The sequence below is a fragment of the Melospiza georgiana genome, chromosome 6 (assembly GCF_028018845.1).
Source record: "Melospiza georgiana isolate bMelGeo1 chromosome 6, bMelGeo1.pri, whole genome shotgun sequence".
NCBI classification, from domain to species: Eukaryota; Metazoa; Chordata; class Aves; order Passeriformes; family Passerellidae; genus Melospiza; species Melospiza georgiana.
Genome location: NC_080435.1, coordinates 42,376,265 through 42,399,108, shown reverse-complemented (window position 1 = coordinate 42,399,108; position 22,844 = coordinate 42,376,265). Strand labels below are relative to the sequence as shown.

General features: G+C 44.1%; 1 protein-coding gene across 1 annotated transcript; it reads left to right on the top strand.

Annotated features, from left to right (window-relative positions):
• The first annotated feature begins 5,992 nt into the window (after positions 1–5,992).
• TMED8 (transmembrane p24 trafficking protein family member 8) lies at positions 5,993–15,273 on the top strand. The gene is made up of 6 exons (XM_058026309.1): positions 5,993–6,089; positions 7,074–7,152; positions 9,450–9,579; positions 10,481–10,619; positions 10,885–11,184; positions 12,312–15,273. The coding sequence occupies exons 1-6, from the start codon at positions 6,011–6,013 to the stop codon at positions 12,527–12,529; spliced, it is 945 nt and encodes a 314-aa protein (XP_057882292.1). The 5' UTR covers positions 5,993–6,010; the 3' UTR covers positions 12,530–15,273.
• The last annotated feature ends 7,571 nt before the right edge of the window (positions 15,274–22,844 follow it).

Below are 22,844 nucleotides of genomic sequence, written 5' to 3'. Positions count from 1 at the left end.
GAAAATCATTCCAACTGCACCTCCTGTATAAGATTTTTTACGTATTTATACATTTATCAAAACCAATTTTTGAGCAAACAAGCTTTATGTCATGGGTGGCCCTATGTCAGTTTTTTTTTTATGCTTGCAGACTCAATTCTCATTCTTAACACACAAAATATTCACATACTGCAGTGAACTCATACAACTCCCTTAGAGTGAAAAGAACTCAAAGCATCTGAGCAAACTCCACCATAAAAGCTGCTAACTTACTAACTTACATGTGGCCTAAAAAAAATTCACAGTGCACCTTTCACCATGCAGTTTCACTACAGGATTTACTGCAGGACTCAATCCTGCAATTTCTGGGTTTTACCACTGGATGGAACTCGAACCCATTGTTTCTACAAAAGGGGCCCTGAAACATAGGAACAACCATCCTGTAATTAGTGCAGTTGTTGAGAGCACCTGAAGCACCCCTGGTGCTCACCTTGCCTTCATGGCAGAATGGTTATATGATTTATGTGCAGCCTGTCAAGGAATACTGGTTATTCAATTAGTATCAGTTACATAAAATACAAGCCATATTAGACTTGTTACTGTTAATTTTAAAATTCCTCACCTAAAGTGGTTCTAGATCAGAGGTTTCAAACCAAACAGGTCTGGTTGTCAGTGTGATTCCTCCCAGCAGTGTGAGATGAGAATATCTCTTCACATCTCTGTGCACACGGGTAATTGATACTTGATTTTTGTTCATCCTGCAAGGAAAATAAAACTCCATGAATAGATGGTGGCCATTTTTTATGCAGGCCTGCACAGCATCATGTGGCTGAATCTGCCTCACCAGAAGGCATTGAAATGAACAAATGACCTCAGCTTTCTTGAATGCTGCCTCATCTGTGCAGAGCAAAAACCTTCTTGCCTAGCTTTGTGTGCAAGAGTTTTGTCAGCAAAGATTTTGGCTCTTTAATTACTCAAGAGGAGAAAGACAGTTGAATGCTGAGGTACTTCTTGTCTCTGCAGCTTGCCTCATCTCACAGAAAGCACGGGCTGCCTTGTTGGGTTGGAAGGTGCTGAACTCCATGTTGTCCTTAGGACCACATCTCTGCCCCAGGAATTACCTTAGATGATGTATTAGCAACAGAAGACCTGGACTGAGTTATTTTGTCCCTAGATCCTATTTATCAGGGTTGTTTGAAGCAACTGATCAAGACTAGGGCATTGAATGCAAAAAAAAAAAAATTTGTATGGGAATATCTAGAGAAGACAGTTCTTGGGTGTAATGATCTTATGACAGTTAATGAACTGGGCTATTGAGAATGTTAAGACAGGGGGAGGCTGCTTGAGGGAAAGGATTCCTGCTTTTGCAGGACTATTCCAGAGCCATTCTTCAACATTTTATGTTCAAGTCTCTGGTGGTTTCTCAAAGACCCAAGGAGGAGTCTTGTAGTCAGACACTGAAGAAAACCACTGCTTGTTACATTATTAGCAAGCTGCTTTGGACAGTTGTTGCCAATAAATGTTTCCACTTGTTTTCCCTTCCCAGAACCTTCCCCTGGTTTGTCCTGACAGCTATGTCACTGAGAAAGTCTCTCTTTAGGCAGCTGCTAGAAAAGAGAGAGCTTGTCTGGTGCCATCTGATGCCTGGGGCTCCACTGTACCAGGCACCCTCTGGAGACTGTCCTACAAAGCAGTGTGGGCTCAGCACCAAAGACATCTCTCACTTCAGCTGCAGTGGAGCCTGGTGTGGTACTGGATGACAAGTCTCCATTATCCACAGCTGCTTCCAACAGTTTCTCAGAAATTCCAGAGGAAAATGCTGAGTATGATTCTAAATCTACACAAACCTTAATGAAGCCCATGAGAAATGCTTTGCTGAGATCTCATCCCAGCCCCTTCATGGGACTAAGCAGTGCAACAACCAGCACTGTTAACTCTCAGACTCCAAACTCTTCCAGCCAAAAACCTTATGCACACATTTTCTTCTATGAGTTTCAGTCTCTACACTGTTCAGCAAACTTGCTTATCCCTGGTTACCTGAGGGGTTTTTTTGTTTGTTTTGTTTTGTGGGGTTTTTTTGTCTGAATTTACTTATTACATAATCTTCTTGGCCTATGAACTGCTTCAGTTTCACTGTGTTTCTATTGCAGCTTCAATACAGAACTGAATTACAAAACCAAATAATGGTTATTTTGTAGTGGCTGCAGCTTTGGTGTAAAAAACTAAAGAGGATCAGGCCCAGTGGTTTTTTTATTATTAATTTTTTATTCCCCTTGAGGGATCTTGAGAAAGCCATTGAATCCTGACAACATACTAATGATTTAGTCAGGAGTGTTCTTTCTGTTGAGCCAGGCCTTCATGAGCCCTTCTACCTCCTTGCTGGTGATGATGCTCCCCACCCTCATCACCACAGATTATATGATGTGTCCTTCAGGGAAAAAGCAGGTAACTGGATACTCTGTCCAAATCCACCCAGGACACAGCAATTTTTATTCCCTAAATTCTCTAGTTCAGTATTCTTTTGTACTTTCTGCCACCATCTATCATGTGTTACAGTACTGTTTACCATGATAAAACATTGCCTACCTGGTTTTGCGTCACAGGAAATAATTTCTGTGGCCAAGGATTAGTTATGCATGTTGCACCTAGACCCCTTGCTTAATTCTGATTGCTGAGAGCAGCTGTCTGCACACCTGTACACCAGTTATTGTATATGCCATTTATCTTACATCCGGGTTTCAGAGCAAGCCCAGTCTGCAGACCCTGAAGCCTGGGAGAAATCTATTCACTTGAGCATCTGGGAAGTTCTTATCAATCACTTGTCCCTAAAATATGTCTATGATTGGGTTTTTTTTGGTATTTTTAAATCAACTGTGAAGCAGAAGTAAAAGACAGACAATGGTACAGTCTGATCCACAACCTCCACTTCACTAGTTCCTGCAAGCAAATGAAGTATTGCAGAAAAAAGACAATGTGGGAATGGGTTTGGTGTAATAAAATGTCTAAGAGCTGCAGTGGCAGTGCAGTGCACAATTTTTTGTAATTGTGAAAAAGTGGAACCGTACCTCCTTGAACAATCTGCAAGCTAATAAGGGTACAGTCTGCTGTGACTGCTGGGCTTCTTACAAAGGCAAAAGTGCAGTATGAGTCTCTAATTCTGCCTCTGCATGTCCTGCGATGCAGGGAGAGCATCCACTCCCTCCATGGCCTGGGATCCTTGCAAAGGAGGAGTTGTAGTATAGGGCTCAAGTCCTGCTTTTTGGATAAACTGTGGGAAAGTGAGGGCATCTGCTTTCTCTCCTGTTGGTGCCTTTCTCTCTAGGAACAGACCCATATTGTCTCTGTATGGGAGGGTAATGGATCTGCTGAAGAGAGGCTCCTCAATCCCCAGCAGCTCTCGCACGTGTCGCGAAATTTCCTGAAATACAAGACAAAACATCAGCAATTCTCATTTCTTAAACCAAGACAATAGGGCGACAGCTAAAACTATCATTCCATGTCAGAGCAGCAGGAAAAAACAGTGATATTCTGAATTTTGGTACAGTTTCATGCTTGAAGTTGCAACATAAGGGGGATCTGAATCCATGTGACTCTGTTAAAGCAGCGCATATCACCTTCTCTCCAGATTTACTGTCAGGGATGCCATCGCATCTGGTCTCCTAATGGCATAAATATAGCTCTGCTTTCATCCTTGCACTTCAAGGACAAACAAGTTATGGATAAAAGAACTGCAGTCTCTTCTGCTTTATGCAAAATCATTGCTGTTTGTTAAATTATAATGCAAATTACAATCTACACAAAAGTGTAAAAAATAATTAGTGAAAAATCGTATTGTTCATTTAGAAAATGATGAGTGTATGGTTGTTTGAGATGGCTGGACCTGGAATTGTGAGTGAGCAGAGCCTTACCATTGTTTTTGAGGCAATTTCTGAGACTTTAACTATCTAATTTGATTGAAGCTTCAAAATACCATTTGCAAGGTTTTACTGATCTTTCACAGTATTTGCTCAAAACCCTCCCCCAACTTTAGCTTGACTCTGAATGCTTTTTGTGATAACAAAAGAACACCAGACTCTTATCTTGAATGCTTTTGATATTTAGAATACCATTACAGTGGGATTAAAACCAGCAGTAATGTCCATGCTGCATAGCTTCCACATAATTAGCTGTGTAGTTTGTGTAGTTCTCTACCAAACTGCCATTTCCCCTAAACTGCAAACATTTCCATCTCACTGAGCTGATGCTATCACTCTTATTTCTATAGCAACTGTATCAGTTTCCACTGCTCACAGCCTTTAGTTTGTATTTCTTGTTGGGAAATTGCAGTTTTAACTTTTCACCTGCACTAGTAGACACTTTCTGAAAGACCCAAAGGGCCCCATCCTGCAGAGCTCTGCATACTTGGATTCTGTCAGAAAAAAGTTCTTTAAAACACAAATAACTGGCAGGATAGGGCATGACCTTTGAGAACATATAGGTTCCACTGAAGTCTGTGAGATGTTCCCAATTTACCAGCAAGCTTTGGAAAACACTACTGGACTGTCTCACTTCCAAGCTAGTGGCAGCGTCCTGGCTGTATATTGCTTATCTAGAGGAATTTCAGTTCCAACCAGAGGAAGAACGGGTCACAGCTGATATGTCTAACCCATGGCCTAATATTTACTCAGCAGCTGAACTAACACCATACATCATCCCTATATCCCAATATGAGGGTGAGGCTTACAAAGCATATAGAATTCTTCCACTTTTGGAAAGCACAAATGATTGTAGTCTCTATCTGCTTGTACCAGAAATATTTGTGAAGGTTTGCTCTCTGAAAAACTTAGTGTTAAATTGATGCCTTTCTGTCAAAACAACAGGCAGTCATGGCACTAGTTAATGTTTTTGGTGGCATTATTTAGCTTCAAACAAACTGTTAAGGTTGTGCAGCGAGATAGAACTGTGGTGAAATTGCATTTTGGTATTGTAGGATAAAATAAACAGTGTTAATACTCTAGTCACTGGAGCATAGAGCTTCTTCTTCTTGGTTTGAACTTCTACCTGAGCCTGCTGGTGAAAGACTCAGGTAGAAGTTCAAACCAAAAATCATCTGTTTTTGTGATGCAAAACAGATGATTTGGCTCTGTAAATGCGGTCCCTCTGTGGTTTCCACTAGGGAAGGGAAAGGGGGTAATGAAACTTAAGTAAATTTGTTCTTCTGAACTTTTAGGAAGCTTTGGAAGGCCAGACTGTAGCCCCAAAATTCAGCCTTAACTATCAGTGTTAAAGAAAATATAGAGGTTTGAAAGGAAAAAAATGTTCATAAAATGAGGAAGAGACAACTCCTGTTTGTGTCCAACAAAGCGTAAAAGAAGGAAATAAAAGCGAGCGGCCCTTTTGCACCTGCATGTGCCCGAAGTCCGTGACGCCCATGGCGGGCAGGTTGGAGCAGTTGGCGTGGATGAGGCGGCGGCCGCTGATGCCGTTGGCCCTGAAGCATTCCTGCGCAGGGAAGCGGAGGGAAAGGGATCGCCCTGTGCCACTGCCGCCCCCCTGCCGCTCTCGCACGCACACGGAGCTCAGAGCGCGGCGGGTTCCCGCCCGGGCCCCAGCCCCGCACCTGGTACTGGGGGAAGCCGAGCTGCGCCACCCACTCGGCCACTTCCTCGGCGCTCCAGGCCAGGAAGGGGCACACGGCCCGCGGTCCCCCCGCGCCCTCGGGCCCAGGCTGCGGCCCTTCAGCCGCCCCAGCCCCCGCGGGACCCGGGCGCCGCTCCATCGGCCCCATCCCGGGCCGCCGCGTCCTTCCGGGACCCCGTTACCCCGGCAACCATCGCTTCCGCCCGCGCCCCGCGTCTCTGCAGAACTGAATGTTGATTGGCTGCGTTGTCGAGAGGGGAGGCTGAGGGATGAGCACCGCGGCGCCACCATCTCCCCGCGGCCCGGCTCTCACGCACCCGCTCGGGTGTTTCCGTCCCCCGCGCTCGGGTGTTTCCGGCCGCCCCTCTCCGGCCGCGCTCGGGTGTTTCCGGTCTCCCGCCGAGCCGTGCCCATGTCGGACGCGCTCTCCGCCGCCGCCGGCTGCCGCTGCGAGCCCCCGGCCGGCGACACCGCGCCCCGGGGCCCCGCAGGTACGGGCCGGGCAGGGTAGGGTAGGGCAGGGCAGGGGGCTAGCCGGCGGCGCGTGTTTGCCGGGCTAACCAACACGGAGCCGACTGTCCCCCGTCTTACGGGGAGAGTTTCCCCTCCGTGGTGGGTTCGCCCGTTTCTGCCGGCGGAGCCGTGCAGGAGCGGCAGCTCCTCCGTGCGGGGGCAGCGCGGTCCCGCTGCGGGCTCTGCGCCGCTCCCCTGCCGCCCGGGCATCCGGAGCTGCAGCAGGGGCTCCTCCCGGTGCAGCGGTCAGAGCGAGCGCTGATGGCGGTCTGTGCTGTCCCCGGGGACACAGGGCCCGTGTAGCCGGGCTGTGCTGCGTGCCCCCGGGCTGGAGCCGGCTCCTTCCCGCCCCGACTCCTGCGAATGGCCAGCAGCGGCTCCGAGGGGCATCGGCAACCTGCAGAAGCTGGAACTTGTCCGTGTCCTGTTCACTGCCTCAGCGCCATCGGAGAGCAGGGCTGGGGATGCCCTGTGTACCGCAGTGGTATGGGACAGAGCTTTTCCCGACCAAGGGGACTCGGGGAAGAGCAGGAGCCACGGTCCTTTTAGCCCCGACCTAGGAATTTCCATCTCGTCGGTGCCCTTTGAGAACTGCTGCACGATCGCTTTTTCCAGGGCTTTGTCAGCTCAGCTTTACATGATGAAATTTGGCCTTGTTCTGTCCTTCTAAAGCTAGGATTATTAGCTCCTGAATGAGCCCTGCTTCTGAGAATGGCTTTACATCAAAAACATGCGAAGGTTTTTGTTTTCCCTTTCCTAGGGTTGAGGCCATTAAAAATCTTTGCTCCACAAGGTTCTAGATACAGATCATAACACAAAAAACTGGTTGGCTCAGGTCTTTGTTCCACAGCTGTGTGACCTTGCCAGTGTCTGAGTGCTGGCTGCAGGTTTTTTTCCTGTTAGTGTACTATAAACACCAACATTTATTTCACCTTCTCTTGCTATATTCTGTTTGTTGCTAGAAAATGAAGACTCAGCCCAAAAGCCAGAGCCTGCAGATCAGCTAGTTGATTCTTTGGAGTCCAGTACTTCACAGAGCGGGTAGGAAAACCTTTTTGTGTGTTGTGGCCCACATGCATGACAGTCTGTTTCACTCCTGTGACCTCTTCTGTATGGCAGTTTGTTCTGTGCAGGTAAAAAGAAGGGCCTGGAGACTGAATTGTCTGCGTTGGGACAGTGTATACCAGAATCAGTATGGGAGAGCCTGTTCTTACAGGCTTTAAGGTTGTTTTAAAGCTTGTGAAATGTAGTTCATGGCTCAGCTATTCAAATCACAGAGTCATTCAGCTTGAAATGAACCCTGTGTGGTTTTATAATCCATTGTAACAGCTAGTACATTTTCAGGGGGAAATTTTCTATATCCTATCTGGAGGATAATTTAATAATTGAGCATGCCTGCTGTCTGTAAATCTGGCGGAAGCTGTACAAGAAAATACCTTTTGCTATTTTCTTGACAACATTTTGGCTTTTTTCTTCATTGTTTGCTTTTTGTGTCTCTCCATTAATCCTGCTGATCTTAACCCTGTTATCAGATGTTTGGCTTGTTGGTACCGGCTGGGCACGTCGTGTTTGTGGCCAAGTAATTTAATTGGCTACAAGCATTAACACTATGCAGTGCAGTTTCATTTGCCATTATACATTTGTTGCACAGGATACAATTTCAGAAATGTGTGAGTTAATTACAGTAGGTAAAGCACAGCTTCATCAAAAAAATGCAAAAATCCAGGAAAAAAAGAACCCACATCAAACCACCCTTCTTACCAAAACAACATTTTGATGCCATCTTGGTTTGATGCTGCTGACTTCTCTATCAGACTTCCTGACTATAAATGAGTTCTTCCATCTTTTTATTATATCCTCTAATTTTCTTTAAAGAGATTAATACAGACCAGGAGCAAAATAGCCAAAGCAGATGATAGATACTTGTGGACATCACCTATTAAATTTGTCTTAATGTAGATCTTTTTTGAAAGGGATGGGGATGGTGCAAAAGGTTTGTGTGAGAAGGAATCAGCTGAACTGTGTGTTTGTAAGTCTGCCTGTAAAGCTGTGTAGCTCTTCCTAATCTTTCAGTGAGACTCTTAGGTCTCAATGATATGTATCTAGAGGAAAAAATTCCCAGCCTGTAGGCTCCTGTGTTGATGGAGAGCTTTTAGAGCAGATGTGTGCACCTACGGTAGCAAATAACCAGATAGCCCATCTAGGTGTGTTCATGCAACAGCTAAACTGAAATGCAAATAGGCTGGAAAACGATAGCGTAGAAGTACAAGAATTCTTCCTTTAAAAAATTGTTCCCACCGAGTATCCTTCTTATCTCATCCATCTGCTGCCATTTTGTGAACCTGCTATTCATCTGGAGTCGCTCTTACAGACCTTCTGGTCTATCACACCAGTTGTAGGAAAGCAAATCACACTGTTGAGAGAATATAAGTAAAAAATGGCTTTGTTTCTGGATAAAGTCTGTAGTGCTGTAGGAGTAACAATTTGAAAACAAAAGCCACATTTGCCCTGTTCAAGTCTTCTCTGTGGATGCAGAATGTGTCAGGACACTCTTCTGGCATCTGAGTTCATTTAGGATTATAAGTCTACCTATAGACAACATGCAGCAATTTTAAAAATATAATTTAGAAGAAAACCCTCAACAGAGAATAAATGCCAGAGATGTTTCCTGTCTTGCCCATTCTTTTCCTGCTGTGTACCATTCTTTTAGCATGTCCATTTTCTTTTGTTACAGTGCAGTACTCAGACCTCTTTGCTTAAGTTGTTGTGCTGCCCATTGTATGTCTTACTGCTTGCTTATCTGTGGGGTGTGTTTGGACATGGCAGAAAGACACTTGGGTGCTCCCTGTATCTGTTGGGATTGCCAGTAGGAAAGGCATAACGGGCCACTTAAATAGATGGCATTCTCAGGATGGCTGTCAAAATTGTTCTGAATTCTTTCACTGATCCAGTTGACCTCTGAGGCAGTATGCAGATGCCATGCAGTAGCTGGCATAGAAGTTGTCCTTTCTTGGGCAGAAAAGTTGCTACTGATGTCTGTCCTTAGTGTAGTGTTGGTGAGCCAACATGCTGTGGGGTGAGTGCAGTGGATTTCTGCCATCTAAAGGATGGTAAATATGGAGTATCCCACAGAAGTTGCTCCCCCTGGCTCACATGGAAAGTAATCATGCAGACATGGCAGGATTTGGGTGGGCAGGGGTTCTTTGTCCAGTTGGCAGGTGCTACCACAGAAGCTTGTTCCTTCAGCTCATTTGAATTTGAGTTCCAGAGCAGTGATTCCTCTGCTGGCTGTGCCCTGGGTGCAAGTGCTGAATTGTACTGCTCTCTTCCTCCAAAAGGTCTCAGGCTGGGGTGCACCTGAGTGCCAACACAACAGAGCATTCCAAGGAAGAAATTGGCACTCTGGGGGACCAGAACGTGGCTGTGCTAGAAGAGAAGCTGCCTGACCAAATCAAATCTCTCAGAAAGGTAGGTGGATGTTTCTTGTGTCTGAGAATGAAGACAGAAATGCAGCAGCAGTTCTCCTACTCTACTACTGTGCTTGCCACTGTGGGACTGAGGTTCTAAGGGTTGTGTTAAGATAAAAGTAATATTAACATAGATTCAGTTATGTTTTTTCCTGTACATTAGTGGCAGATAAATGGTATCAGTCTAATTTGCAAAATCCCTCTTGTGTCTTCAGCTAGTTCTTGCTTCCTTGCTCACCGAGGCTTCAAGGTAATTGTCACCTGCTCTTATCTGGTGCTTCTGGAAATTCCATTCTTGTGGATTTATGCAAGAGGGAACTGAAATCCTTGTTTCTTATTGTGAGCAGCAAATTTGTTTGCCCTACAGGTAGAGTCAGAGAAACCTGTACAAGTGACACTGAGTTCAGGACCTGTGAGTTTGCATATGTGAGAAGAGAGTGAACCAGCTGGATTTGTAACTAGGATGCAGCAATGGCAGTTTGATTGTGGCTGCAGTCTAGATGCACACAGAGCTGAAAGGCTCTCCCTAGAGAGATTGTTTGATGCGAATTTTTTCCAAGAACAGTTGGCTAAATCTATAAGGCTGCTGCTTTGTTGAGAGGTGACAATTAACTCTGATGCAAGTGCAAAAAAGTGCCTGCCCAGGACTCCCTGGGAGACCAAGGGAAGTGAAATTTGTGCCACTGATGCAGCATTTGACTTCAAAGTTCATGACTTTGGTGCAGTGGGTGAAACAAATGCTGAGGTGTCTCAGAGTTAGCCTACATTAATAATAGAAGCTTCTGCAGGTCTGACTTACTTTCATAAAGAAGCCTGAGTTACTAATGAGTTGTTTCAAATCTAGGCAGAGACTTTTTAACAGGGTGGTCTTTGTGACAATGTTTTTTATGTGCTTTGTGCAGGAAGCTGTTCGATTAAGCAGCTACCATGTACCTCAGGGAGTAGGGGATATAGTCATGATTCAGTCAGATCACACTGGTGCTGTGGATATCCTTTCAGCTGAGCTGGAGACTGCAGACCTCCTTGGGGAGCAGAGAAAAGGTGAGTCCTGAAGGCAGAACTTCTGTTTGGGTACTTTTTAAGTGCCTGCCCTGACTAGAAGAGCAGAGACTATCCTGGAGATACTTCTAAATCCTGCTGGAAATTTGGGCTCCTGGCTAGTGAGTGGAAAAACTTCACATCTGGGGCTTTTGGGAGCAGGCTCCAGAATGCAGGCCCCTTACCAGAAATAGCTTCACTGTTTTCAGGTAATAGTTTGTCAGTAGTGAAAAGTGATGTAAGCCTGTGAACTTCTCCCTTGTCTCAGCTCTGCCTCCACCTCTGGCTGCACCCACCATGTGGACCACTGAGAAGATGAAGGAATTCAAAGCCAAGATGGGGAAGGAGAAGAATGGCCGGATGGTGGTGAAGCGCGGCGAGGTGGTGACAGTCCGAGTGCCAACCCATCCTGACGGGAAATGCATTTGCTGGGAGTTTGCTACGGATGACTACGACATTGGGTTTGGAGTCTATTTTGACTGGACCACAGTTACTAGCACTGCCATTACTGTTCAGGTCAGTGAATCCAGTGATGAGGAGGATGAAGATGAGGATGAGGAAATTGAAGGTTAGTGCAGATCTTACAAAGGTTAATTGTAAGTGTTGCTGTTGCCATGCTGCTGAGTGTATCTGTGAGATGCTACAATTTCCATCTACTTTGTTTAGTCAGCCCATTTGCTATCTCTGCAGCCTACTGAGTTCTTGGTTAGAGTGATAAGAAAGCATTTGGCCCTTCCTGCTTCAGCATATGTCAATGGCTGTCCTCTCCAAGAGCGTTCTTAAAATTGAACACGTGGAAAAATAAAACCAGAATTCGCTCAGTGAATTTCTAGATGATAAAAAGGTTAAAGTCTGAAATTTTAACCCAACTGTTTTTGTTAGATTCTCAGACTGAGAAATTTCTGGTGGTGAGTGGAGGCAAGAAGATTTTGTTTTGGGGTGTTGGTTTTTTTGGGGTTTTGTTTGTTTGAGTTTTTGATTTTTGTTTGTTTGGGTTTTTTGTTTTGGGTTTTGCTGTGTTTTGGGGGGGGTTGGTGTTTTTTGTTGTTGTTTGTTTGGAGGGATTTCTTGTTTTTTGTTTTTTTTTCTTGTTTTCTTTTTTCTCCATTACATCAGCAGCTCCTTCTGTCTGTATTTGAAATGTTTGCTACCTATGTCACTGTACTTGGGAAACACACAGTAACGTTGCCTGTTCTGTGGCTTGAGTGTATGTGTGACCAGTGTAGCTGGGAGGTTCGTGTCTGAATTTTGCAGACCCTGTAGGCAGGGGTAGGTTCCTTTATGAGGAATTCTCATAAGGAATTGAACTGAGAACATACACACTATGAGGTAACAGCTAAGAGCTTTCCTGCCTCTCTTTGCTTCAAGTCTATATCACAGGACTGCTGTTGCCTGTATGAAAGCAGTAAAGTGTCTAAGCTAAAAAAGAGAGGAGATTGGGCTGGTGGGCTAGTAAATACTGTCCCATCAGTATTCCCAAGAGAACTGGTTCTTGGTATGACCTTTGTAATGATAAGGAAGGCTGGACTTTGTGGGAATTATTTGCAGAAAGGTCGGAGGAGATGCTCTGGGTAATGCTATCACCGTTAGCCTTCCATATAGCTGCATGTCTGTGTTGTGTTCTGGTCTTGTTGGTCTTTTTCTGGATCATGAGGTGGTTCTGCCCTACTTACTTGTCTCCTCTCTGCCATTCAGGACTGTCCCCTGTGGGTGATGTGGAGCGGGGTTCCAAGAGCTACCTGCGGAACCGCTATGGAGAGGTGATGCCCGTGTACCGCAGGAACAGCCATCGCGAGGTGCAGGCAGGCAGCCACGAGTACCCGGGCGAGGGCATCTACCTGCTGAAGTTTGATAACTCCTACTCTCTGCTCCGCAATAAGACACTGTTCTTTCACGTCTACTACACTAGCTGAAGAAGAGAGAAGGGGCAAGGATGGCAGGCAGGTGATGGTGAGTGTAGCAGGCTGCCACCCAGCCCTGGTACTGCCTGACGGGCACTGCTGCGTGACAGAACCACGGCGCAGTTCTGCCAGCTCTCCTTTGGACACAAACTGGTTTCTCCTCACATCCTTCTTCCCCACTGTCTCAGGGGACAAAGGTAGTTGTGGCTGCCTGGTTGTTCCCAGGCAGCTGCTCTTTCTCTAGAATTTTGGGAGGTCTGCTCCATGCAGGCATTGGGCTGGGCCTTCAAGTCAATGCTGGCAATTGCCCAGAAGCCACATTCAGGAGGTTGTGGTTCTGATCTGTTGTGCTGGTACAAAATGAAGTGAAAATAATGTTACTGTTTTGTGAATAACTTTTCCAACTCACCTGCTGCATCTGCATCGCTAGAGGGCAGCTGTTGACTTCAGTGAGCCAGAAGCACAGCTGGCTTGTCACTTAGCCAGGGTAACCCATCACCTACCATAGCTACAGTCACCAGCAGTCGCTGCTTCCTTCACTCACACGAGTGGCTGGGAGTGCAGCTGGCCAGCAGCACCCCATGCTGCAGTGGCTTGGCCGTGCTGCAACAGGTGGGCCCCAAATAGCAGTCACAGCTCATGTTTGGACAGGGGGTGGGAGCAGGGTGCACCCCTCATAGTCCATAGGAAGGCTTTTCTACAGATTAAGAATTGAATGTTATATCTGTTGATTGTAGGGATATATAGATGCTTAAAACCTCAGTGATTACCAGAAGTTTTTTTCTGTAATCCAGATGTGAAGCAGAGGACGTTACTACCATGCTGAATGAATACAAAATGGTTGGAATACAACCAATAAATATACAGGAAATGTTCCTTAGTAGCAGGATGTTGCTTCAGTGGTATTGCAACCATATGTAGCAAGGAAAAGGCTCCCAGAGCAATGCAGTTTGTCAGCTGCTATTGCTGTTGCAAAGGTACTGTTAGGAAGTTCCTTGGCATGTTTTGGTGACTAGTGATGGTATTAGTTACCACCTTCTGTTTAAGTAATGGCTGAGTTAAAAAGGAGAAGTTAATCCATCAGAGATGAATTTTAAAACATGCTTATTTGTAACTGTTGTTTATTTTAATACTTTTAACTTGAAATCGTTCTCTTTTCTAAGAATACTGCTGTATTTACATTTTGATACCTCTTTGCAGAGACACAAAATTACTTTCCATGGTGATACTAGAAAAGTTCTGAGTTTTATTTTTAAATTCTCCAGGTAAAGCACCTCTACTTGGTCCATTCCTTCTATTGAGAGGAAATGATGGACAGAATTATTTGGGGTAGTTAAAGCCAAAGATTTTGCTCTCATAGGAGGGCTGCCTATTTCCTATGAAGGGTATATTGTAATGCTGTACAATTTGCTCTATATTCAAGCTTACTTTCAAGTATCTCTGCTTACTGATTCACTGCTCCAGAGCACTTAGTAGGTCAAAATGGTAAGAGAGGAAGCAGTCACTTTACAATAGAGCAGCCCAAGCTGGGAACAGGAGGAGTGGAAATTGGAAGAGCCCTACTTGGAGCACAGTGGCTTTCTGGAGGAGTGGGCAAGGAGCAGAGTTGTTGCTGCTTTGGGCCCTGAGAAGGGGAGAAAACAGCCACCTATCTGAAAAGAGAGAGTGTATTCACCAGGGTGGGGGGGAGCTGCAGAGCTGCTTTATTCAAGCAGGTCGAGCACAGGGAGACAGAACAGTAGGGCTTGGTATCTGTCAGAGCAAGTGCTCTTTCAGGTAGCAGCTTGGAGAGGGCTATTCCTTCCTTTAACCTCTCATGGATGAAATGAAGAACCATCCTGTGGCCTTTCTACAGCACTTGAATCAGGCCTGAGCAATTTAGCTAAGGTGTTTGGGTTTTTTCATCCTTTGTCTATCAAGTTCCTAGATAATGCTGATGGAGTGACACTCTTCACTTCTAACAGAGAAGCAGTAGTATGTTTGCTGATAGATGACATCAAATTACAACATTTCATAGTTGGTGTGTTTTGTATAGACTAGGGAATGAGAGGCTGGAGAGCAGCACTGCAGAAAGTGCAGAAAGGGACCAGGAGCTTCTGGTTGATGGCAAGTTGAACCTGAGCCAGCAGTGCCCTGGCAGCCAGGAGGGCCAGCCCTGCCCTGGGTGCATCAGGCCCAGCATCACCAGCCAGGCAAGGGAGGGGACTGTCCTGCTCTGCTCTGCTCTGGGGCAGCCTCACCTCCAGGGCTGGGGGCAGTTCTGGGTGCCACAATATACAAAAGACATTAAGCCATTAAAGACCATCCAAAGGAGAGTCACAAGGATGGTGAAGGGTCTGGAAGGGAAGCCATAGGAGGAGTGGCTGAGATCACTTGGTCTGTTCAGACTGGAAAAGAGGAGACTGAGGGGAGACCTCATTGCAGTTACAGCTTCCTCATGAGAGGCAGGCACTGATCTCTTCAATCTTGTGACCAGTGACAGGACTCAAGGAAGTGGCCTGAAGCTGAGTCAGGGGAGGTTTAGGGTGGGTATATGGACAACGTTTTTCACCCAGGTGGTGATTGGGCACTGGAAGAGGCTCCCCAGGGAAGTGATCACAGCACCAGCCTGACAGAGCTCAAGGAGTGTTTGGACAGCACTCTCAAGCACATGTTCTGATTGTTGGGGTGTCCTGAGACAGGAGCTGGACTCCATGATCGTGATGGACCTCTTCCAACTCAACATACTCTATGATTCTATGAGCCTTTTGTACCAAGTCACTGGAAAACCCTTAAAACAAAGAAAACACTATGGGCCAATGCCAGAAGAAAAGTTGCACATAAAATACAGAAGTTGGTCATGTCCCAGAGTAATAAGATGAGCCACATACATGTGTTGTCAATGCCAGGGTTCTTCAGGCTGTTCTGCAACCTCTGGGAAAACAGGGTGGTGTTGAAACTCAGTGGTGAAGTTCTGCAAGACTGTTGAAGGAAATAAAAAATAGGAATTATATTTTTCTTAGAGGTTTCACTAGGTTGTTCGTTACATTATTTTTTACGTTGTTAATTTGGAAAAAATGCTTTTCATCACTCAATGCTTGTCAGGGAAGTGTTTTTGTAAAAGTGGGTACAATCTATGAACTCCAACTGTGAAATTGTCCAAATTCCAAGTTTATGGAATTTCACTTAGATCCATTACCTAAAAGACCGCATCAGATAGAATCTTACAGTAGAGGATTAGACTAATAATTTTCTTCAAACAGATGATGTAGCAAGTAAAAGATACCAACAACAGGGAAAGGGCAAGTTTATTTAGTAAATTCTTTAACAACACAAGCCAGTCTCTGAAAATAAGGTCAGTGCTGGAATTAACTGTCCCAAATTGTCAGGAGATGGGACTGTACTTCTTTTCCAGCTTCAGTGGGTCCTACAACATAGAGGGAGAAGGGTCTGTGTAGCCTTACAAATTATGGTCTATCCATCTGATACACACAATAATTCACATTCAGACAGAAATTTCAGAAATTCTCAAAAATCTTCAGGCTCTTCAGGCCTTTAGACTCAGAAAAATAACTGGTTTTAAGAAATGAGGTCTTTTTCATGGGCTGTTTTATAAAAAGAAACAAACATTTCATTAAAAGCTTACTGAAACTGTCATTGCTAATAAAATCTGAATTATTGAAACCTCTAGAAACACTCTAAACACAGTAACAGTTTCATTGTATTTTGGACAACTCTTCATAGCCATATAGTAAAGTATTTCCTTAAAAAGCTGATAACCACGTCCAGCAGTAGCAGTTGAGTATTATGAAGGCACTTCTGCAGCTCAGGCCACCTGAGTTACTCATCACATTCTGCAATTGACAGTATCCTTTCATAATTTCATAACATCCTTTCTGGTTTAAAGGAGAGTTGAGTTAAAAAAGCAAATCATAAGCAAATATGTTTGGGATTTTACTCCCCCACCCTTTTTAAAGTATTGGTTTGTGAGTAACAAAAGTTGCTGATTAAAAATGTAACAAAGAGATTAATGAAGCATCAGTCAGAAGGCAGGCATCAGTCCTGTCAGTCAGCTCACACACATATGGTACAAAATACTAGACAGACAAGGCCAGTGCAGCAGGGCTGTGCCAGGACCATCAGACAGGATGGTGACACAGCTGCAGCGTGCGGCTCCTGCAGTGTATGGAGTACAGTACAGCTGGGCTCAGGGAGCACTGCATGCAGCAGGAACTGGAGCATGCCCAGCTCTCCCCACATGTTCTAAAGGCTGCTCTCATCCCCCACTCAGGTCAGTGCTGTGATCCAGGTGTAATCCATCTCCTGCACACACACAGCAACACAGGTACAGCAGCCCAGCACGTGTAGCCTGTCTCCCACACAACCCTGCAGGTACAGCAGCCTGGTCTAGTTGAAGGTGTCCCTGCCTAAGGGAAAGCAGTTGGAACTGAATGATATATAAGGTCCTCTTCCAATCCAAACCATTCTATGATTTTATGAGTAAATGTGACAATAATTTAACAAGACATGATGGCAAGGTATACTTAGCTGTTCACTGTATAGAGGACAGGGTCAGACAAACTGTCAGGCAGACCCTCTGCTGAGTCATGAGGTTCAGAAAGGACCCACTTATTTTTTAAACTCCTTTCTCAAGGGAAATTTAGGTGTGTCTGGATCCAGACTTAGTCCCAGACTTGGCCAGCAATTTACATCTAAAGGATTATGTGCACAGTCAATCTTGTATCTCAGCTGAGATTTCAGTTTTGTATGCTATTAAGCACTTGGTGAGAATTCCTGAGCAAGGGATCTCAGCCTCAAGAAGTTAACTCACCCTAGTTGAGTGGAGATGCTGGGGTACAGCCTTCTGCCATGCAGCAGAGGGTAAAGAGGCCCTGGACTGTCCACTACTTAGAGTAAGATGATTGACTTACAGTCATATTTCCATACAGGCTGTATTCTGGTTTTCCTTGTGCCCAACTGGCCCTAAGCTGATGAGCAAGACTTATGGCCCTTAACTATTGTGTTCTTATCTGTCTTCTCAGAGTCCAACTTAAGCCAGATACAGTCCTCCTGCCCACCACTGGTGGCTGGCTATTGCTCAGGCAGAAGTGGGAGGGAGAGCACACTGTCACCTGAGGCACTAAAGAGAAGAAGATGGAATAGACCCTTCAGTGTGACCACAATGTCAGCATTGTTGGTCCTTGGATGTGAGATCTGCAGAACCCTGTGTGTGTGTGCTGGTTAACATGTGATGTACTATTTGGCACCTACTCCACCTTCTAATTAGGATTTATTTCTGTTGAAGGGAACTCTGACCTGTATGTACATGAGATATTCCAGAATTATGGATCCTCAGCTGCACAGCTTGTTGCATGCTAGTGGGTTATCTCCATTTAAAAATATACTGTGGTTTTGATCACAAAACCTGCCTTACAACCAGTTTTGATCACTTGCTGACACATAGATAGTATGTCCCAGTTTTCAAGCCATTAGTTAATGGTTTTTGTTAAGATAAATTGCACTGTAGATGGAAAACCTATATTCAGTTCTTGCTTTCTGAAATGTGGACCAATCTTTAATAAGGCTGGGGTCACTCTTTTGGAACTGTGCCCATCTACCTGGTCTCATTGACTTGAGTCCAAAAGCAGCATTGAATGTGGAATGTCATCCCAATGAGTATGTGCCCAGCCTGCAAATGCAGCCTGCCCACAGACAGGCCTGCTGCAGTGGAACTGAGAGTATTTGGTGTGTGTTGTTTCACTGCTTATGTTTCCCAGAAGTATCTGGTATCTTTTATGAACACAGGATAGTTTTAGGAACATTTGATCTTCAGGAAAGCTTCACAGTTGTACAGGATAATTCCTCTTTTTGTTTATTTTCTTATATTGCCACATTATACAAGTATGTTGTTTCTCAGGTATTCAACTAGCATTCATTATCAAAGTGACAACTTCTTTTTGGAAGGATACACAGTTTTTATTAGTTCTCTGATAAACAGCTTGGCTGTGTGGCTAGTGATTAACAGCAGCCATTCCTGTTCAATATCCAACCCATAGTTGTTTCAAAGAAAAAATCTTATTTTGCATGTGTACTTTTTCAGTTTGGTATATTTCTTGGATTTGTATTTAATCTTGCTAGCTGGCTTGGGCATTTATGGAAATCCTTCTTATTTAAATAGAGATCTTTGGTATTAGACCTTGGGTCAAAAAAGAAAAATAAAGTTTAAATGCAGCTGCACTTCAGAGAGGGAAATTAATCCTCAGGAAAGGAAAATTTTTTTGTTTCTGTGGAAGGAAGATTTCAAATAGGTTTTTAATATATGTTTCCTTTTCCTCTAAATTCAGAAAGCTAAATCAAGAAAGAAGCTTCTTTTGCATTTTGGGTTTGCTTTTGTGAAAGCACATAACTGTTTTCCATTTTGTTTTGAATATAATTTAGGTCTAAATAAAATTTACATGTTCAGTCAGAGATATATCCTTTAGCAAAGGACCTGTATAAAAATTACCTTGGATAAGTGTTTAGTTATGATAATGGTATTAATCTGTTGGACATTTTTCATGTGAGAGAAGGTAATAAGCTCTCCATTGTTTCCTCTTTTTTGCTTTAGGTGTAATGTAGCAGCAGAAGTTTAAAATGTATGTGTTTTATTGAGAACAGAGAGTTAAAATTGCTTACATCAAGGACCACTACTGGTACTGCTTACATTTACTCAGACCCTTTGGAGGCCTGTAATGCATGTTCTCAGGAAGGGTTACTGGTGTCAGACACAGGCTTGTAGCAAATTAATGCTTGAGACCCATTTAATATGCACAAACAAGTAAGATGAAAATGTGTTGAGGGGAAGAGCTTAGCTACCTGACTTCATGTGCTGGGAAAGTCAGGTTACTGTGCCCTGAGTCTGGAAGGCAGCCACATGCCTCTCTGTGTGGCTGTACCCAGTCAGCTTATCTCCTTGTACCTGTGTGTGCATGGAACCTCCATCTGTGGCCTGCACTGGGTCAGCTACTGTGGAGCTGGACCTGCTGAGGTGAATTTAAGGTACATCTTATTACAGGTCTAGCTGCTGAAAGACTTTGTTGTTCTTGTGGGGAATTAGGGGAGAGAATGAATCCCTAAATGAGTTCACTTTCATCCCCACTGCTTATACTCTTCCTTCTTGTCTCACTACCCCTATAAAAGCCACTCTACAGAGGATTTATCACAAGGTGCCTTAGGAACAAACAGCATGTCTAAAATGAGAACCATAGATGTCATTAATACAAGAGATTTCTTCTTATTTCACTGCCCATTTGGGTAGGGGATGGTCCTTGCTAAGGTCAGGCAGGGAGAGCCCCTCTAGGCTGTTGCTGGAGATCTAGTCTGTTCATAGACCACCTTGTTGCTGTAAGATGAGTAGTACAATGGTATTTGAATTTCCTGGTGCCATACATTCTTTGCCTTCATATGCTGCTGTCAGATGTCTAGGAACACCAGAGGACTGCTCCTTTTGATATGCTGACACTAAACCCAAGGACCAGAGGAACACTAGATAGACGTAGAAGAGTGTTTCTTATGGCCATTCATCATTTTCTCTAAGAGTGTTGAAATCCAGAGTTGTGAGTGTTGTGTGCTTATGCATATTGAGTGTGGATGAGAGACCAAAGCAACAAGTTTTTTGGTTAGGGTTTTTTTATATCTACAAGTGTAAAAGAAAAAAGGATTTCTCTTTTTCTCACGTCTGGGAAAATATTGGATGTGACAATATCATGTAGATGAATGAGGTCTTCACAACTGGCAGAATTAAAAACTGGGAACTGATTGTGTTAAATACATTGCTAATTAGACTGTGAAAGAAGGCAGGAGTTTAGCAGGAGTCAAAGTGCTATGGCATTTATCTAAAGAAGTTGATTTTCAGTAAATATCAATTAAGTAAAGTTTTAAAAGGTACATAAAACACCAGACTTCAAATGTATATTACAAGGAGGAGAGTGTTCTGGGGGGATAGTCCACATTTGCCTGGAGTGAGTCTCTGCTACTTATTCCCAAACTGTGGTGCTGTTGCAGCTGAAGGTGTATCAGTACAGGTGGATGGTGGATCTGAGTCCCCTTGACTTCTCTGGGTTCCATTCTGGATTTTACATGTTGCTCTCTCAGAATCATCATACATTAAATGTAGCCTTTATTGGGAAGGGAGAGAGGAAGAATTTTCTGATCCATCAGTGAGGGTTATCTGTTTCAAACCCATCTGGATTGGTGAGTCAAATCCCTTGGGCAAGAAGCAGGATGCCAGCCACAAAATTCAGAGCTAAGAAGACCTTGCCAAGTAATGACCTTGATGTTTAGCAGCTATGTTTGGAAATGATAAATAGCTGGAGATGACCTCCCTGCAACCTCCAAGATGCCCTGGGAACAGCTCTCCTCAGAGGGAAGCAGGCTGCTTTCCACTCACAGCTCCAAACCATTAGCACTTTCAATGGGGAGCACCCTGTAGCTTGTCATAACTTTTTCAGACCTATGTTCTTGTGAACTGTGATGGTTGTTTGTCAGTCCTTACCTCTGTGATGTGAATATTTTTGATGTCCTGTGATTTCAAAATTGAGTTCTCAGTGCCAGCTGTTTGCTTTCCATGTGCTCACCAAGAGGTGAGTTTAAAATACTGAAGAGGATATTTTAACAAAGTGTGTCACTGGACTCTTTCTGAAGGGCACGTATGAAGGCTATATTTATAGTGTGCTTGCATTCCTTCTACAACTGGTTTGTATTGTTTATATTTGATGTATTGTGGTTGATTTGTAATAATATATTGGAACTTACTCCCTTTAAATAAACTTCACTATGCAACCAAGAATTTTGTCTTCTGTTTAAAGCAACTGAATATCTTGATATGAAAAATTCAACTACAGACCTTCCATCAAAACAAGAATGCAGTTAGTTCTAGGAGCAAAGAAGAAGCAAATATGCAAAAAATACTTTGCAGTGTACAGGAGATTCTGATGCAAACAAATAGGAAAATGCTCTGTTATCAGCTCATGATGATGATGGTTCCAGCCAGGAAATCTTTTGTCTATTAAAATGACTCACTGGAATATTTTTCTTGAGATTGTACTGAATGCTTGAGGAATTGGAGAGGAACAAGCAAGTAGCCAAGCTCATATAATGGACATAGGTAGAGTTTGAATACTTTACCCTCCAGTTTTTCATACTGGTACTTGTCACCTCCATTTGCAGAGATCCCCTCGCTCCTTTGTTACTTTGGCTTTCAATCTGGAGGATTTAGAAACATCTCTTGATTACCAGGTACTCATTAAATTGTCTACAGAAAAGTGTTTGCCCTTCACAGCTCCTCACAGCTGCTTTGCCCCTCAGCTTTATCATACTACAAAGGTTCTACTTATATGTCCTGAGAGAAGCACTTGCTGGTCAAAATGAGGAATGATGGCTGTAGCAGGAGTAATCTTCTCTCACCTATCTCATTCCAAGTTTGGTAGGACAAATGCTGCAGAGGTTCAATTCTCTGTTCTAGTCCCTTGGAACACTTTTATAAACTAATTGATGGGCAGGAGCAATCATAAACCAAGCTGATCCAAAGGATAGATGATTCTGCCAAGTTAAAGATGTTTCATTGCATTTTAAGACCACCAAAGAGAAACAGTGCTACAGGTACTTTATTATGATGCATTCACAATACATCCTTGGCTTGGCTCGGGTGTATGGCCAAGAGGAAAACTAAGGAAAACAGTGGGGATGCAGGGCAGTGGTGCAAAATTTCACATTAGTTCTTCCCATCTCTGGAAGTTCCACCCCCACTCTGCCACTCCCCCCTTCTCTAACTTTTGTGCATGGACTGCAGCAGAAACACTTATTATGAGTTGCACTATGAAGGCCTTGCAGCAGGCTTTGTTGCCTCTGCCAGGGAAGTGGCTCTTCCCTGTTTCAGGTGCATAGGGGGAATACTGTAGTTTGGCTGCTGAAGTCCTGTCACTGCTTTTAGTAGTCCTTGATTACCGACAGCAGTTTTAAGCTTAGCAGAGCTACTCATTGTTATACAGGTGGTATCAGTTACCCAGTGGAGCCTCTGTAGTAACACACACACACACACACACACACACACGTAATTACTGTTTAAGGAGTATCTGCCACCATCCTACCTTCAATATGAGCCCTGACTGCAGAGTAAGAGAAGCAAGGTTCACACCTGCTCTTTTTCATGAAGGCTACAAGAAACGTGTACAGATACAATCATTTAGGAATTGGAAAGCAAATTATCCCTCTCTGGAAAGGGTCATGTGGCTTGGGCTCTAGAAATGGTGACTGTCTGGAACACAAGTTCTTTAAGGAGCAGCTGAGGGAGCTGGGGTTGTCTAGGCTG